This window comes from Ovis canadensis, chromosome X (genome assembly GCF_042477335.2).
Source record: "Ovis canadensis isolate MfBH-ARS-UI-01 breed Bighorn chromosome X, ARS-UI_OviCan_v2, whole genome shotgun sequence".
NCBI classification, from domain to species: Eukaryota; Metazoa; Chordata; class Mammalia; order Artiodactyla; family Bovidae; genus Ovis; species Ovis canadensis.
In genome coordinates, this window is record NC_091727.1 from 77,355,638 (window position 1) to 77,375,313 (window position 19,676).

The following is a 19,676-nucleotide window of genomic DNA, read 5'->3' on the forward strand; positions in this document are numbered from 1 at the left end:
ACTCCTGCTTTGTTTTGGTATCCATTTGCATAAAATACCCTTTTCCAGCCCTTTGATTTCAGTCTGTATGTGTCCCTTGTTTTGAGGTGGGTCTCTTGTAGACAGCATATATACGAGTTTTGTTTTTGTATCCATTCAGTCAGTCTTTGTCTTTTGGTTGGGGCATTTGACCCATTTACATTTAAGGTAATCATTGATGAGTATGATCCCATTGCCATTTACTTTGTTCTTTCGAGTTCAAGTTTATATACCTTTTCTTTGTTTCCTGTCTAGAGAAGATCCTTTAGCATTTGTTGAAGAGCTGGTTTGGTGGTGTTGAATGCTGTCAGCTGTTGTTTGTCTGTAAAGCTTTTTTTTTCTGCTTCATATTTGAGTGAGATGCTTGCTGGGTACAGGAATCTGGGTTGTAGGTTTTTTTCTTTCATCCCTTTAAGTATTTCTTGCCATTCCCTCCTGGCCTGAAGAGTTTCTATTGAAAGATCAGGTGTTATCCATATGGGAATCCCCTTGTATGTTATTTGTTGCTTTTCCCTTGCTGCTTTTAATATTTGCTCTTTGTGTTTGATCTTCATTAAATTGATTAATATGTGTCTTGGGGTGTCTTGCCTTAGGTTTATCCTATTTGGGACTCTCTGGTTTTCTTGGACTTGGGCGGCTGTTTCCTTCCCCATTTTAGGGAAGTTTTCAACTATTATCTCCTCAAGTATTTTCTCATGGTCTTTCTTTTTGTCTTCTTCTTCTGGGATTCCTATGATTTGAATATTGGGGTGTTTAACATTGTCCCAGAGGTCTCTGAGGTTGTCCTCATTTCTTTTAATTCTTTCTTTCTTTTTTCCTCTCTGCTTCATTTATTTCAACCATTCTATCTTCCACCTCACTTATCCTATCTCTGTCTCAGTTATTCTACTGTTGGTTTCCTCCAGAGTGTTTTTGATCTCAGTTGTTGCATTATTCATTACTGATTGACTCTTTTTTATTTCTTCTATGTCCTTGTTAAACATTTTTTGCACCTACCCAATCCTTGTTTCTAGTCTATTTATCTGTAACCCCGTTTTACGTTCAAGATTTTGGATGATCTTTACTGTCATTATTTTGAATTCTTTTTCAGGTAGACTCCCAAACTCCCCCTCCTTTACCTGCTGACTATTTCTCTGCATTTTCACTTTGTTTAGATTGCTGTGCTTGGGGTGGCCTTTTTGTGTGCTGGAAGTTTATGGTTCCTTTTACTTGTGGAGATTGCTCCCCGTAGGTGGGGTTGGCCTAGTAGTTTGTCAGAGATTCCTGGCTAGGGAAGCTTGTGTCTGTGTTCTGGTGGGTGGAGCTTGATCTCTTCTATCTGGAGTGCAGTGTAGTGTCTAGTAGTGGTTTCTCAGGTGTTTTTGGGTGTGGTGTGACTTTGGGCAGCCTGTATTTTAATGCTCAGGGCTATGTTCCTGCTTTGCTGGAGAATTAGTGTGGTATGTCTTGCTCTGGAACTTGTTGGCTCTTGGGTGGAGCTTGGTTTCAGTGTAGGTATGGAGGCTTTTGAATGAGTTCTTGTTGATTAATATTTCCTGGAGTCAGAAGTTTTCTGGTCTTCTCAAGTTTTGGATTTAAGCCTCCTGGCTCTGGCTTCAGTCTTATCCTTACAGTACCCTCAAGACTTCTAAATCCATACAGCACAGATGATAAAACATCTAGGTTAATGGAGAAAAGATTCTCCACAGTGGGGACACCCAGAGAGGTTCACAGAGGTACATGGAGAAGAGAAGAGGGAGGAAGGAGGTAGAGATGACCAGGAGGAGAAGAGGGGGAATCAAAAGGAAGAGATCAGTTTAGCCAGTAATCAATTCCCTATGTGCTCTCTACAGTCTGGAACACCCAGAGAGGTTAATGGAGTTACATAGAAAAGAGAAGAAGAAGGAGTGAAATAGAGGTGACCAGGAGGAGATGAGGGGGAGTCAAAAGGGGAGAAACCAGTCTAGCCAGTAATCAGTTCCCTAAGTGTTCTCCACAGACCAAAACACCCAGAGTGATTCACCAAGTTAAGCAGAGAAGAGAAGTGGGAGGGAGGAGGTAGAGGTGATCTGGGGCAGAAAAAGGAGAGGCAAAAGGGGAGAGTGCAATCAAGTCAGTAATCACACCCTTAAGCAAAATTGGATATTGAAGATTGGATTCTTAAAGGTACAAAATTGATAAATACCCAAAAGGAAAGATTAGAAATCTAGAGTAGATGTTAGATTCTCAATAGACAATAATAAAAATATACAACAAAATCAATCACAAAAATTATAAAATATATATTTGAAACTTGCTTTAAAAATAAGGCCTTTTTTTGCAAGGACATAGTAGGTTATAAAATTGAAAATTAAGGGAGTAATAAAGAACTTAGAAATAAAAATTAAAAAAATGATAATAGTAAAAATGTATCTAGGAATTTCTCTGGAGCTGTTGAGGGCAGTGTGGGGTCAGTTCAGTTTCAGATAGTTCCTTGTTTCAGATTATACTTCTTCTCAAGGTTTATGGGCCCCTTCCAATGCTTAGTCAATGCTAACTGTATGTTTTTAATCTGTTGCACCTGTCACTTCCAGAGCAGTTCCCTCTTCTTTGTTTATTTTGGCTTCCTCTGTTTGCAAGTCTCTTCAGTGTCTAATTTCCACCCATACACAGGGGGGCGAAGGTGGTCACTTATTTAGGCTCACATGTTCAGTTGTGCTTTGGATGGAGTAACACTGGAAACAAATATCTCTGATGTGTGTGTGGAGTTCTCACAGTGTATGACCCACACTGGGTTTGCCCCAGCTCACAGCACCTGTGCTTTCCTGGTCTACACTGCTCAGGCTCCAGGTTGCTCTACTGGGGAACTGTCCAAAGTGATCCCTGGGAGGCGTGCATTTCCCAGGTCTAAGCTGCTCAGGTTCAGGTACTTGGGTACTCCACAAAGGCACAGACTTGTTTAGCCATATGTTTTGTGCCCTTCCCAGGTCTGAGGAGCTTAGGTGACAAGGTGCTTGGCGAACACACTGTCCCAAGTGGGCTGTGCATCTTAATCACCTCCCCGGTCCTGGCTGCTCAGTTTCCTGGGTACACAGCGATAGTGCCATTTCAGGTGTGCTGTGTGTCTCCTCTGGGGAGCTGATCTCAGGCTGAGACCCTCCTGTCAGATATCAAGTGACCAGGATCCCACGGAGATTTGGTTAGCAACTTGGAGCTTCCTCACAGTTTGGTGGATGCCATCTCTGGTTCCAAGACTGCCCCTTGCCTTCTAGTTGGAGTTGTCATCAGCCTGCCTCTCTGCCTCTGGTGTGGGGATGGGCCAGTTTGCAGCCAGCTAGGTCTCCTTTGGTATTCTCTCAATCTTTTGTTTTGGGAGCAGGCAGGGTGCACCTTAGGTTAGAGTTTTTGCAAGGAAAGTTCTCTCTCTCTCTCTCTCTTTCTCTTTCTCTCTTTCTCTCTCTCTCTTTTCTTTCTCTCTGGCTTTCCCACAGTTTGGGATGTTATGTCATGTTAGCACCCTCAGATTGTCCTCAGGGCATTCAGGCCTGGTCTTTACCCTTAGCGTTCAACCCCTTGCCTCTCTGTTCAACCCCTGCTCACTGATGGCGGACACAAGCATCTGGGCTACTTCTCCACTGGGAGTTGCAGTTAGCCGCATATTCTGTGTGTGTGTGTGTGTGTGTGTGTGTGTGTGCATGTGCATGTGTGTTTCCTCCTGGTTATGTTGCCCTCTGAGATTCCAAAACTCCCCATAGACCCACCAGTAAGAGGGTTTCCTGGTATTTGGAAGCTTCTACTCCTTCACGACTCCCTCCCTGGGACAGGTCTCCCCATCCCTAACACTTTTGCCTCTCTTTTTGTCTCATATTTTGTTCTACCTCCTGTCAAAGAGAATGAGCTTCCTTTCCAGGTGCCTGATGTCCTCTGCCAGCTTTCAGAAGTTGTTTTATGGAAGTTGCTCAGCAATTAAAGGATCTTTCAATGAATTGTGGGGGAGAAAGTGGTCTTCCTGTCCTATTCTTCTGCCATCTTAGGCCTTCCTTTATTTACAGTCTTAATAATTATTTTTATACTCCAAAAAACCTTTGTTTATGTGGGTTAAATCTATTGATAGCTACCATATTAAAAATTCAAACTGATAATTTGTAAAAATAGGTATTAATTCATGTGAATGTTGCAATAAAGAACTTACTACTTGGTAAAATAAATAACATTTATTTCTAAAAATAACTTTCTCTAAAACAGAAAATAAGAATAGTTACATCTTTTATATTTTTGAAATCCCTTTTATTAGAGTTTAATAGAAGATAACTGAATATTTTTATTGCTTCTCCATTTAATATATTGTGATAGTGCATGGTATGACCTTCTGAAATACTCTGATCTATTCTAATAAAATGTAAAAAATGCAAATACTCAATATTATTATAGAAGTAATTTTCTCTTTTTAACACCCTTGAAAGACCTTGGGGACTCACAGAATTTTTCCAAAGCCACATTCTAAAAACATGCTTTAGAGTAACCATGGAAAGAATACAAAGATAGTAGAAGCCAAAACCAAATAGCTGAGGAAAAGAAGAACACTGAAAATGTTTAATCCAACCCCTCCAATAAATTGGAATAAAGCAACAAAGAACAGAGGAAAAAAAGACAAACAAATGCTATAAAATTATAGATATAATTACAACTATATTGAGTTACCTTAAATATAAATAGCTTAATCTTCCACTTGAAAGACAAAGATTTTAAAACTATTAAAGTAGGGCTAAGTGTTTTTATTCAGAATTCTTGCCTTGAGAACCCCATGAACAGTATGAAAAGGCAAAATCATAAGATACTGAAAGAGGAACTCCCCAGGTCAGTATGTGCCCAACATGCTACTGGAGATCAGTGGAGAAATAATTCCAGAAAGAATGAAGGGAGGGAGCCAGAGAAAAACAATACCCACTTGTGGATGTGACTGGTGATAGAAGCAAGGTCTGATGCTGTAAAGGGCAATATTGCATAGGAACCTGGAATGTGAGATCCATGAATCAAGGAAAATTGGAAGTGGTCAAAAAGGATATGACAAGAGTGAACGTCGACATTCTAGGAATCAGCGAATTTAAATGGACTGGAATAGGTGAATTTAACTCAGATGACCATTATATCTACTACTGTGGGCAGGAATCCTTTAGAAGAAATGGAGTAGCCATCATGGTAAACAAAAGAGTCCAAAATGCAGTACTTGGATGCAATCTCAAAAACGACAGAATGATCTCTGTTCATTTCCAAGGCAAACCATTCAATATCATAGTAATCCAAGTCTATGCCCCAATCAGTAACACTGTAAAAGCTGAAGTTGAACGGTTCTATGAAGACCTACAAGACCTTTTGGAACTAACACCAAAAAAAAAAGATGTCCTTTTCATTATAGGGGACTGGAATCCAAAAGTAGAAAGTCAAGAAACAACTGGGGTAACAGGCACATATGGCCTGGAAGTACAGAACGAAGCAGGGCAAACTCTAAAAGAGTTTTGCCAAGAGAACACACTGGTCATAGAAAACACCCTCTTCCAACAACACAAGAGAAGACTCTACTCACAGACATGACGAGATGGTCAACACCAAAATCAGATTGATTATATTCTTTGCAGCCAAAGATGGAGAATCTCTATACGGTCAGCAAAAACAAGACCGGGAGCTGACTGTGGCTCAGATCATGAGCTCCTTATTGCCAAATTCAGATTTAAATTGAAGAAAGTAGGCAAAACCAATAGACCATTCAGGTATGACCTAAATCAAAACCCTTATGATTATACAGTGGAAGTGAGAAATAGATTTAAGGGACTAGATCTGATAGATACAGTGCCTAATGAACTATGGACGGAGGTTTGTGACATTGTACAGGAGACAGGGATCAAGACCATCCCCATGGAAAAGAAATGCAAAAAGGCAAAATGTCTGTATAAGAGGCTTTACAAATAGGTGTGCAAAGAAGAGAAGTGAAAAGCAAAGGAGAAAAGGAAAGATATAAGCATCTGAATGCATAGCTCCAAAGAATAGCAAAAAGAGATAAGAAAGCCTTCCTCAGTGATCAATACAAAGAAATAGAGGAAAACAACAGAATGGGAAACACTAGAGATCTCTTCAAGAAAACTAGAGATAACACAAGAAGATTTCATGCAAAGATGGGCTCAATAAAGGACAGAATGGTATGGACCTAACAGAAGCAGAAGATATTAAGAGGTGGCAAGAATACACAGAAGAACTATACAAAAAAGATCTTAATGACCAAGATAATCACGGTGGTATGATCACTCACCTAGACCCATACATCCTGGAATGTGAAGTCAAGTGGGCCTTAGAAAGCATCACTATGAACCAAGCTAGTGGAGATGATGGGGATTCCAGTGGAGCTTCTTCAAATCCTGAAAGATGATGCTGTGAAATTGCTGCACTCAATATGCCAGCAAATTTGGAAAACTCAGCAATGGCTACAGGACTGGAAAAGATCAATTTTCATTCTAATCCCAAAGAAAGGCAATGCTGAAGAATGATCAAACTACCACACAGTTGCACTCATCTCACACGCTAGTAAAGTAATGCTCAAAATTCTCCAAGGCAGGCTTCAGCAATACGTGAACCATGAACTCCCTGATGTTCAAGCTGGTTTTAGAAAAGGCAGGGGAACCAGAGATAAAAGTGCCAACATCCGCTGGATCATGGAAAAAGCCAGAGAGTTCCAGAAAAACAGATCTATTTCTGGTTTATTGACAATGCCAAAGCCTTTGACAGTGTGGATTACAATAAACTGTGGAAAATTCTGAAAGAGGTGGAATACCAGACCACCTGACCTGCCTCTTGAGAAACCTATATGCAGGTCAGGAAGCAACAGTTAGAACTGGACATGGAACAACAGAGTGGTTCCAAATAGGAAAAGGAGTACATCAAGTCTGTATATTGTCACCCTGCTTTTTTAACTTCTATGCAGAGTACATGATGAGAAACGCTGGGCTGGAAGAAGCACAAGCTGGAATCAAGATTGCTGGGAGAAATCTCAATAACCTCAGATATGTAGATAACACCACCCTTATGGCAGAAAGTCAAGAGGAACTAAAAAGCCTCTTAATGAAAGTTAAAGAGGAGAGTGGAAAAGTTGGCTTAAAGCTCAACATTAAGAAAACTAAGATCATAGCATCTGGTCCTATCATTCATGGGAAATAGACCGGGAAAAAGTGGAAACTGTGTCAAAATTTATTTTGTTGGGCTCCAAAATAATGACAGATTGTGATTGCAGCCATGAAATTAAAAGATGCTTACTCTTTGAAAGGAAGGTTATGACCAACCTAGATAGCATATTCAAAAGCAGAGACATTACTTTGCCAACAAAGGTCCGTCTAGTCAAGGCAATGGTTTTTCCAGTAGTCATGTATGGATGTGACAGTTGTACTGTGAAGAAAGCTGAGCACTGAAGAATTGATGCTTTTGAACTGTGGTGTTGGAGAAGATTCTTGTGAGTCCCATGGACTGCAAGGAGATCCAACCAGTACATTCTAAAGGAGATCAGCCCTCGGTGTTCTTTGGAAGGAATGATGATAAAGCGAAACTCCAGTATTTTGGCCACCTCACGCGAAGAGTTGACTCATTGGAAAAGACTGTGATGCTGGGGGTGATTGAGTGCAGGAGGAAAAGGGGACTACAGAGGATTAAATGGCCGGATGGCTTCACCAACTCGATGGACGTGAGTTTGAGTGAACTCTGCGAGTTGCTGATATACAGGGAGGCCTGGCGTGCTGCAATTCATGGGGTCGCAAAAAGTTGAACACGACTTAGCAACTGAACTGAACTTAACTGAAGTGTTTTTATGAGTTATACTTTATATATGAAGACACAGAGATTAAAATTGTTAGATAGGGAAAGATGCCTCGTGTAAAACTGAAACTAAAACTAAAAACTAAAAACTGAAACTAAAAACTGAAACTAAAAACTGTTCAGTAACCTGAATGACTCTTTGAGATAGTACGCATGCCTTGTGCTAAGATGATTTAGCTGTCCAACTCTTTGAGACTCCTTGGGGATTCTCCAGGAAATACTGGAGTGGGTTGTAATTCCCTGCTCCAGGGGATCTTCCCAACCCAGGGATCAAACCTGCCTTTCTTATGTCTCCCGCATTGACAGGCAGGTTCTTTACCTCTGGTGCCACCTGGGAAGCCCTGACTGGAAAAAAAAAAAGCCTCAGACAAAACTTTGTTTTTTATACAAAAGTATGCTTTCATTTGTATGAGGTTCAAAGCAGACAAAAATTGGCTTTGAGATAGAATATTGGTTACTACTTGGGATATAGTCTAAGAAGGAACATGAGAATACCTTAAGTTGCTAGAAAGTTACTGTATTCTGACTCATGTTGTGATTGTAGAGGTATATATATAAGCAAAAACATCATCAGGTATATATTTATGATACTCATGCAGTTGTATGTCATTTGTTATAAAAATAAATAAATTTCTTAAAAGAAACTGTGGTAGTCAGGAAAACCATCAAACATGTCATTTATCTTTAAAAGCTTTGGCAGTTAAGTGAAACTTGTCATTTGTCATGTGAAGAAAAAAATGGAAATTAAATCTTGGACAATGTTAACAGAAAAAATTGAAGAGATTGAAATACAAGAGGTTTAAGGTTATTGTATTGTTCCAAGGAGGATACAGATTTTTATTAAACAGATTTTTATGCATATTAAAAATTTTACATTAAAGGAACATATAAAAGGTATAATATCTTGACCAGTAGAGTAGGAAACAAAGAAAATTAAGAAAATATTTTATTTTTATTTTTATTTTTTTTTAGTTTCCTTTCCTTAAGAAAATATTTTTATTTCACATTCATTTTCTGAAGATAGTTTCACTGGATATAAAATTCCAAATTGTGATTATACCTTCTGGTCTCTCATGAAAAAGTCGTTTTTCTCAGCTGCTTCAAGAATTTTTTTCTTTTTTTCTTTTTTTTTTTAAGAAAATATATTTTAATAAAGTACAGGGAAGATGAAATAAATGGGCCAAGAAAAATGTATGGTATATGAAAGATAAAATAATATGGTAGAATAAGTCAAAATTTATCATATCACAATAAACATAAATAGATAAAAATTCATCTGTTGCAAGACAGGGACCTCTCAGATTGGTGCAAGTCCCTCAGATTTTGGAGGATGCCTTTTTATAACTTGGAAATGAATATATCATTTGAAACACACTTGCATTATTATTTAATATTTATTCCATACCCTCAAAAATAAATAAATAACAGATTTTATGTCTACAGTTATACACTAACTTCTAATTTATTTTTCTTGTAGTCTGATCTCAGCCGTGAAATGGAATCTGATATGATAGATGTGGTAAGTGACCTCCCAAGATTTTGCTTTGTAAAATAAAATATTTCACATATACTATAGTCTTTTTAATATTCAGTTCAAAACTTATTATCAGAACTTCTTTTCTTGCAGTTAAGAGGGCATAACTTATTTTTTTTACTGTGATTTGACTTTGTTTAAAATTACACTAAGCATTTGCAAAGCAGTTATATTTTTTCAAAGTACTTTGCTGTGTTTGATTTCCTGAATTTTTTTTTTCTAAAACGAAACACTTTGGTATGCATTTTCACATATACAGTGTGTGTAGGAATAATTTATAGTGTATACAGAGAAAATTGTGAATATTTTGAGGAAGGTTAACTGGAATTCTCATATCTTTTATGAAGAAAGTGTTCTAACTTGTACTTTTTATGTGAGAATTGTGATTCTTTCATTGCATTTATAGATACAAAATACAAAGTTGATTACACTGATGCATTACATTGAATAACAATGGAGTTTGAGTAGTGATGCAGGAGATATTGTGAAATTTGGCCTTTGATTTTCATTGGTTATTTGGTACTTCCATAACATGAAATACTTAGGGCAAACTAGATTTTATGGTGTACTTCTTTATATTCCTATGAATTTATGTTTTAATCTGTGGTGTATGTGTAGGAGGGTGGCATGTACTGGCAAGAAATGCTTTAGCTTAATCATGACTTTTAATGGCGTTTTAAAATGGCACTATTATTTGTTAGCAAGAAAAATGTTAGTCATAAATATCTACCTCACACCTTCAAATTTAATTTCTAAAGTTTTTATAAATTAAATTTCATGCAATACAGAGATATAAAACTTGCAGTTTGCTCCATGTCTCTCTGCAACCCCGTGAAAATCACACACACCCGAGAAACAGTTATTGTTCATTGTTTGGTGCTTGTCTTTTTACAGTTGTATCCCCTATTCAGAAATAATATAAACATATATAAAATGTCATATCGTTGTTTTTAAAAACAAAAGTGAAGTTGCTCAGTTGTGTCCAACTCTTTGTAACCCCATGGACTATAGCCCACCAGGCTCCTCCATCCATTGAATTTTCTAGGCAAGAATACTGGAGTGATTTTCCATTTCCTTTTCCAGGGGATTTTCCAGACTCAGGGAAAAAGCAAAAATGTGGTTTCATTTTATCATTTGCTTTGCATATTGCTTCTTAAAGATTTTAACATATATAATATACTTTCCTTAAATTGTAAAAGTAGGTTTATAAAAGTAGATTTTAAAAGTAGGCTTATAATTAATGAATCAGTGAATACCTATAAACCCACAACTCAAGAATTGGAATGATGTGCTTCTCCCCTCTTTCATCCCACATGCCTCTCCCCTGTCTGAATATTTTTGTCTTTTAAATATAATTTTAGGGAGTTCCTTTGTTGTCTACTGATCAGGATTCCAATCTTCACTGACGTGGCCTAGGTTCAATCCCTGGTCAGGGAACTGATATACCCCAAGCCACATAATACCCCCTGCCTCATCAATAATCAATGATTTTATAAAACTAGTAACTGTTTTATCATTAAGCATAGCTAAATAGCTAAATAATAGCTAAATAATATAGCTAAATGTATAGCTAAATAATATAATGTTTAACTTTTACTATGCTGTAGCAATTTTTAAAAGGTGTTAAAATATATATAGCTTTCTGGTACTTGCTTTAGTCCCACAATATTATGATTCTAAGATCCATTCATCTTAATTTATTTGACTAAATTGCCTTCACTTTCACTGGTTTATAATATCCCTACCGTGAGTATGCCATAGGTATTTTTATAGTTCTCTTATCAGCAGGCTCTTTCATTTTATCATTTGCTTTGCATATTGCTTCTTAAAGATTTTAACATGTGTAATTTACTTTCCTTAAATTTTAAAAGTAGGTTTATAAGTAGATTTTAAAAGTAGGTTTATAATTAATGAATCAGTGAATACCCATAAACCCACAACTCAAGAATTGGAACATAATAGCTTGATATTTACATACATTGTGAACTGATCACTACAATAAATTTAAATATACACCACCTTACATAACTACATTTTTTCTTATGATGAAAACTTTTAAGGTATACTCTGTTAGCAACTTTCAAAATGTAATACTATATTATTAATTGTTGTCACCATGCTATACATTACATCACTTGACTTATATCTTTTATAACAGGAAGTTTGTACCTTTTGATTCTCTTCACTCATTTCACCCCTCCAGACCCTCTTCTCTCTGAGAACCATTATTCTGCTCTCTATGCCTCTAAGCTCAGATATTTTTATGTTCATCTTTTTTTTAGATTCCACGTAAAAGTGGGATTATATGGTATCTCTCTTTCTTTTTCTGAATCATTTCATGTAGCACAGTGACCTCAAAGTCCGTCCCTGTTGTCACAAATGGCAAGATTTCATTCTTATTTATGACTTTATTCCTGATTCTATACATGTTACATATTTGTTATCCATTAATCATTTGAGAAAAACATAGGTTGTTTCCATATTTTGACTAATGTCAGTAATGCTGCAGTGAACAGCATTCGAAGTGCATAAATCTTTTTAAATTAGTATTTTTATTTTCTTCATTTAAATATCCAGAAGTGAAGTTTCTGGATCACATCTATTTTTATTGTTTTGAGAAACCTCTAGAATGTTTTCTATAACAATAGTGCACAAAATTCCCTTTACTTCTTATCCTCATTGATGCTTGTTATTTCTTGTATTTTAGATAATAGCCATTCTAACGAGTATAAGGTCATATCTCACTGTGGTTTTCATTTGCATTTCCCTGATGATTAGTGATGTTGGGCATCTTTTCATGTGCCTTAATGTCTTCTTTGGAAGAAGACCTATTCAGGTCTTCTGCTCATTTTTAACTGGATTATTTGTTTGTTGGCTACTATATTTTATGAGTTCTTTATATATTTTGAATATTAACATTTTATCAGAGATATGATTTGCAAATACTTTCCCCCATTCAATAGATTGCCATTTTATTTTGTTGATGATTTTGTTTGTGATGTACAAGTATTTTAGTTTGAAGAAGTCCTACTTATTTATTTTTGCTTTTGTTGCCTTTGGAGTTAGATCCAAAAGATCATTTCTAAGAGTGAATCAAGTAAATAGTTTGCCACCTAGAAGTTTTATGATTTCAGACTTTACATTTAAATATTTAATCCATTTTGAGCTGATTTTTGTGTATGGGTGTAAGACAAATGCTCTAGTTTTATTCTTTTTCATGTGGTTGTCATGTTTACCCACAAACATTTATAGAAGAATCAATCCTGACACCATTATGGACTTTTACCTCCTTTGTCAAAAATTAATTGACCATATATACATGGGTATATTTTTTGGCTCTCGTATTCTGTTTCTTTGAGCTATGTGTCTTTTTAATGCCAATTCCATATTCTTTTGATTAGCATAGCTTTGTAATATAGTTTGCAATGAGGGAGGATGATGCCTCCAGCTATGTTCTTTCTCAGGCTTGCTTTGACTATTCAGAGTCTTTTGTGGTTCCACACAGATTTTTGAATTTTTTGCTTTATTTTTTATGAGAAAACATCATTGGACTATCAATAGGGATTGTATTTACTCTGTAAATTTCTTTGGGTAGTATAGGCCTTTTAATAATATTAATTCCTCCAACATATAAGCAAAGAATATCTTTCCATTGATTTCTATATTTTTATTTCAATCATGTTTACAGTTTTCAGTATGCATATCATTCACCTCCTTGATTGTCACAAACTATTTTATTATTTTGATACAATTGTAAATGGTATTTCATTATTGATAGTTTGTTTTTATTCTATAGAAATACACAGGATTTTTCATATTGATTTCTTATCCTATAACTTTATATAATTTATTAGTTCTAACTTTTATTTAGTGGAATTTTTAGGATTTTCCATATATAAAATCTACTCAAATGCAAGTAGTGACAGTTTTACTTTTTCCTTTTCAATTCACGTATTTTTCACTTTTTTCTTGACAAAGTACTCTGCCTAGAACTTCCAGTACTATGTTGAATAAAAAGGAACTAGAGTGAGGTTAGCATCCTTGTCTTGTTCCTGACCTTAGAGGAAAATTTTCAACTCTTCAGCATTGAGTATACCATTACCTGTGGGCTTTCCTTATATACCTTTTATTATGTTGAGGTAGTTGCCATTATATCCAATATATTGAGATAAAATACATTTTATCACAAATGTATGTTGAATTTCTTCAGTTGCTTTTCTTGTATCTATTGAGATGGTCCGGAGAAGGCAATGGCACCCCACTCCAGTACTTTTGCTTGGAAAATCCCATGGACGGAGGAGCTTGGTGGGCTGCAGTCCATGGGATCATGAAGTTGGACACAACTAAGCAACTTCACTTTCACTTTTCACTCTCATGCATTGGAGAAGGAAATGGCAACCCACTCCAGTGTTCTTGCCTAAAGAATCCCAGGGACAGAAGAGGCTGGTAGGCTGCCATCTATGGGCTCGCACAGAGTCAGACACGACTGAAGCGACTTAGCAGCAGCAGCAGCATTGAGATGGTCATATGATTTTGGTTCTTCATTTTGGTAATATGATGATCACAGTGATTGAATTTCAGGTGGTAAATCTTCCTTGCATCCCTAAATTAATTCTAGTTGATCATGGTTGATGATCCTTTTAGTTTATTATTTAATTTGGTTTGGTGATATTTTTGAGCATTTTTGCATTTATGTTCCTTAGGAATCTTGACCTATAATTTTATTTTCTTGTGGTATTCTTTTCTGGCTGTGATATCAGGATAATGCTGGTCCTACAATGGTTTTTCCAGTAGTCATGTATGGATATGAGAGTTGGACTATAAATAAAGCTGAGTGCTGAAGAATTGATGCTTTTGAACTGTGCTGTTGGATGAGACTCTTGAGAGTCCCTTGGACTGCAAGGAGATCCAACCAGTCCATCCTAAAGGAGATCAGTCCTGGGTGTTTATTGGAAGCACTGATGTTAAAGCTGGAACTCCAATACTTTGGCCACCTGACCCGAAGAGCTGACTCATTTGAAAAGACCCTGATGCTGGGAAAGATTGAGGGCAGGAAGAGAAGGAGACGACAGAGGATGAGATGGCTGGATGGCATCACTGACTCGCTGGACAAGAGTTTGGGTGAATTCCGGGAGTTGGTGATGGACAGGGAGGCCTAGCATGCTGCAGTTCATGGAGTTGCAAAGAGTCAGACACAACTGAGTGACTGAACTGAAGGAGACAAACAAACTGTACTCCAAAACTCTAAAATGATGAGAGAAATAGAAAAAGATAGTAACACATGGAAAGGTATACCATGTTTGTTGATTGGAAGAATCAGTATTGTCAAAATGAGTGTACTATCCAAGGCAATCTATAGATTCAATACAATCTCTTTCAAATTACCAATGGCATTTTTCACAGAACTAGAACAAAAATATCTCAGAATTTGTATGGAGGCACAGAAAACCCCAAAAAGCCAAAATCAAACTTGAAAAAGAACAACAAAGCTAAGGGAATCTGGCTCCCTTACTTAAGACTACACTATAAAGTTACAGTCATCAAAACAGTATGATACTGGCACAAAAATAAAAATTAAATCAATGGAACAGGATAGAATACCAGTAATAAACCCATGTACCTATAGTCAATTAATCTATTACAAAGGAGGGAAGACCACACAATTTTAGAAAGACAGTCTCTTCAACAAATGGTGCTTGGAAAACTGGACAGCCACAGGTAAAAAAAAAAAAGGTGAAATTAGGCCACTCCTTAATTCTATACACAAAAATAAGCTCAAAATTGATTAAAGACCTAAATGTTAGACCAGACACTATAAAGCTCTTGTAGGAAAACATAGGCAGGACACTCTGACATAAATCACAGCAATATCTTTTTAAATTCATCTCCCAGAATAATGGATATAAAAGGAAAAATAAACAAATAGGACCTACTTAAACTCAAAAGCTTTAGCACAGCAAAGGAAACAATAAACAAAGAAAAAGACAACCCACAGATTGGGAGAAACTATATGCTAATGATGTGTCTGATAAAGCATTAGTCTCCAAAATTTACAAACAGCTTATGACACTTAATAGCATCAAAATAAACAACCCAGTCAAAAATGGGCAGAAAACATAAATAGACATTTCTCCAAAGAAGACAGATGGTCAAAGGCACATGAAATTATGTTCAAAATCGCTAGTTGTTAGAGAAATGCAAATCAAAAGTACAATAATATATCATCTCAAACTGGTTAAAATGGCTATGAACAAAAACTCCACAAACTACAAATGCTCGAGAGGGTGTGGAGATAAGGGAACCCTTCTGCACTGTTGGTGGGGATGTAAATTGGTACAGCCGCTACGGAGGACAGTATGGAGGTTCCTTTAAAAACTAAGAATGGACTGTGCAATCCCACTTGTATGCATATATCCAGAGAAAAACATGGCCCTAAAATATACATGTACCCCGATGTTCTTTACAGCACTGTTTACAATAACCAAGACATGGAAACAACCTAAATGTCTGTTGAGAGATGAATGGATAAAGAAGATGTGGTATATAGACATACAATGGAATATTACTCAGCCATTAAAAGCAATGAAATAAAATCATTTGCAGCAATGTGGATGGGCCTAGAAAGTGTCATATTGAGTGAAGCAATTTAGCCAGAGAAGGAAAAATATTATATAGCATCCCTTATATGTAGAATCTAAAAAAGAAATGATACAAATGAATTTACTTACAAAACAGAAAGACACAGACTTAGAAAATAAAATTATGGTTGCCAAGGGGAAGGGACGGTTAAGGACTTTGGAAAAGTCATGTACACACTGCTATATTTAAAATGTATACCAACAAAATCCTATTGTATAGCACACGGAACTCTGCTCAATATTATGTGACAGCCTGGATGGGATGGAGGTTGGGTGGAGAATGGTCATATGTATATATATATACATATATATATACACATATATATGTATATATGTATATATATATATATGGCTGAGTCCCTTCTCTGTTCACCTGAAATAATCAAAACATTGTTAAGTGGCTATATGCCAATGCAAAATGTTTTTGGTGTTAAAAGATGTACAAAACAAAACAAAACAAAACAGGATAATGCTGGCCCTGTAAAATTAGTATAGAAGCATTTCCTCCTCTTCAAGTTATTGGAAAAGATTGAGATGTTGTTATTCTTTTTGTCTGGTACAATTCATCAGTGAATCCACTTGGTCTCGTCCTGAATTTTTAATTTTGGGAGGTTCTTTAATTACTGATTTAATCTCCTTATTCATAATAGGTCTATTCAGATTTTCCATTTCTCCATGATTAACCTTTGCAGGTAGTATGTTTCTATGAATTGATCTGTTTTTCTAGGTTGTTCACTTTGATATCATATAATTGTAATCTCTTATGATCCTTTATATCTCTTTGGAAACAGTTGTAATATATCCTCTTTCATTTCACATTTTATATTTTGAATCCCTCTATTTTTCTTGATGTGTTTAACTAGGAGTTTACGAAATTTATCTTTTCAAAAATCAAGCTGTTAGTTTTCTTGATCTTTTTAAATTGTCTTTTTAGTCTCTATTTTTTATTCAGTTCAGTTCAGTTGCTCAGTCGTGTCCAACTCTTTGTGACGCTGTGAACCACAGTATACCAGGCCTCCCTGTCCACCACCAACTCCCAGAGTTTATCCAAACTCATGTCTATTGAATTGATGATGCCATCCAACCATCTCATCCTCTGTCATCCCCTTCTCCTCCTGCCTTTAATCTTTCCCAGCATCAGGGTCTTTCCAAATGAGTCAGCTCTTCACATCAGGTGGCCAAAGTATTGGAGTTTCTGCTTCAACATCAGTCTCTCCAATGAACACCCAGGACTGATCTCCTTTAGGATGGACTGGCTACATCTCCTTGGAGTCCAAGGGACTCTCAAGAGTCTTCTCCAACACCACAGTTCAAAAGCATCAATTCTTCAGTGGTCAGCTTTCTTCACAGTCCAACTCTCACATCCATACATGACCACTGGAAAAACCATAGCCTTGACTATACTGACCTTTGTTGACAAAGTAATATCTCTGCTTTTTAATATGCTGTCTAGGTTAGTCGTAACTTTCATTCCAAGGAGTAAGCATCTTTTAATTTCATAGCTGCAATCACCATCTGCAGTTATTTTGGAGCCCCCAAAAATAAAGTCAGCCACTGTTTCCAATGTTTCCCCATTTATTTGCCATGAAGTGATGGGACCAGATGCCATGATCTTTGTTTTCTGAATGTTGAGCTTTAAGCCAACTTTTTCACTCTCCTCTTTCACTTTCATCAAGAGGTTCTTTAGTTTTTCTTCACTTTCTGCCATATGGGTGATGGCAGTAACCTCATCTTCATAGCTGAGTTTATTGATATTTCTCCTGGCAATCTTGATTCCAGCTTGTGCTTCTTCCAGCCCAACGTTTCTCATGATGTACTCTGCATATAAGTTAAATGAGCAGGGTGACAATATACAGACTTGATGTACTCCTTTTCCTATTTGGAACCAGTCTGTTGTTCCATGTCCAGCTCTTACTGTTACTTCCTGACCTGCATACAGGTTTCTCAAGAGGCAGGTCATGTGGTCTGGTATTCCCATCTCTTGAAGAATTTTCCATAGTTTATTGTGATCCAAACAGTCAATTTTTATTTCCACTCTCATATTTGTTATTTCTTTCTTCTCCTAACTTTAGGCTTTATTTTCCCATAGTTCCTTAAGATGTAAAGTCAGATTTGTTTTTTTGCAATTATTTCTTGAGGTAGGAATATATTGCTGTGTACTTCCCTCTTAGAACTTCTCTTGCTGTATCCCATGAATTTTGGTATGTTATATTTCCATTTTCATTTGTGTCAAGGCTTTTCTTGATTTCTCTTTTGATTTCTGCATTGACACATTGATTGTTCAATGGTATATTATTTACTCTCCACATACTTGTAATTTTTTCATTTTTGTCTTATGTTTGATTTCTAATTTCATAAGATTGTAGTCAAGAAAGATGCTTCATGTGATTTGAATCTTTTAAAAATTATTTAGATGTCTATGGTGAACCTGTCAGGTCATGTACAGTCTATTTTGAAAGATATTTCGTGTGCATTTATGTGTTAAGACCAGTGTTTTCTTATAGAATTTTTTTTTGGTATGGATGATCTATCCATTCATTTAGGTAGAGTATTAAAACCCCTCACTATTATTGTCTTGCTTTCTATTTCTCCCTTTATGTCTGTTAATATTTGCTTATATATTTAGGTGTTCCTATGTTAGGTTCATAAATACTAATGTTATATCCTCTTGTTGCGTTGACCTATTTATCATTATGCAATGTCCTTCATCACCTATTACAGTCTTTGTATTAAAGTCTATATTACCTGAGATAAATAGAGCTACCTCAGCTTTCTTTTGATCCTCAGTTGTATGGAACATCTCTTTCCATTCCTTCATTTTCAGTCTCTGTATTCTTAAACCTTAAGTTAGCTTCTTAACCAGCATATAGATTTGTCTTGTTCTTTTATCCATTCAACCACTGTGTCTTTTGATTGGAGCATTTAGTCAATTTACATTTGTAGCGTTATTGATGGTTATCTACTTACTGTCATTTTGTGAGTTGTTTTCTGGCTGTTTGGTAGTTCCTCTCTATTCCTTTCTTCTTCTCTTCCTTTGGGATTTGATGACATCTGAGATTACTTTCTCATTATCTCTTGTCTGTCTACTATTGGTTTTTGCTTGTATCTATGAGGCTAATATAAAATAACCTGCATTTATAAAGTCTATTAACAACTAAGTTCAAATGCATTCTAAAATACTACATTTTCCTTCTCACTTACTTTTTTATGTTTTGATGTCATAATTTACATATTTTTATCTTGTCTATCCCTTAATTAATGATTGTAGTTATAGATTTTTTTACTACTTTCATCTTCTAATTTTCACTAACTTTATAAGTGATTAATCCAACATTACCTTTACTATACACACACACACACACACACACACACACACACATATATATATATATATATATATATATATATATACACACATATATACTCTTGATGAAAGTGAAAGACGAGAGTGAAAAACCTGGATTTAAACTCAACATTCAAAAAACTGAGATCACGGCGTCCAGTCCCATCACTTCATGGCAAATAGATGGGAATACAATGGAAACAGTGACAGGCTTTATTTTCAGGGGCTCCAAAAATCACTGTAGATGGTGACTTCTGCCATGAAATTAAAGACACTTGCTCCTTGGAAGAAAAGCAATGACAAACCTAGACAGTGTATTAAAAAGAAGAGA

General features: G+C 36.2%; 1 protein-coding gene across 2 annotated transcripts in view; it reads left to right on the forward strand.

Moving 5' to 3' along the window:
- Nucleotides 1–19,676, forward strand: part of LOC138930343 (uncharacterized) — a 307,972-nt gene that overhangs the window by 110,313 nt on the left and 177,983 nt on the right. For both annotated transcript variants that reach the window (XM_070290382.1, XM_070290383.1), the window contains exon 5: nt 9,308–9,349. In XM_070290382.1, the coding sequence (XP_070146483.1) occupies nt 9,308–9,349 (42 nt within the window). The remainder of the gene's footprint in view (nt 1–9,307; nt 9,350–19,676) is intronic.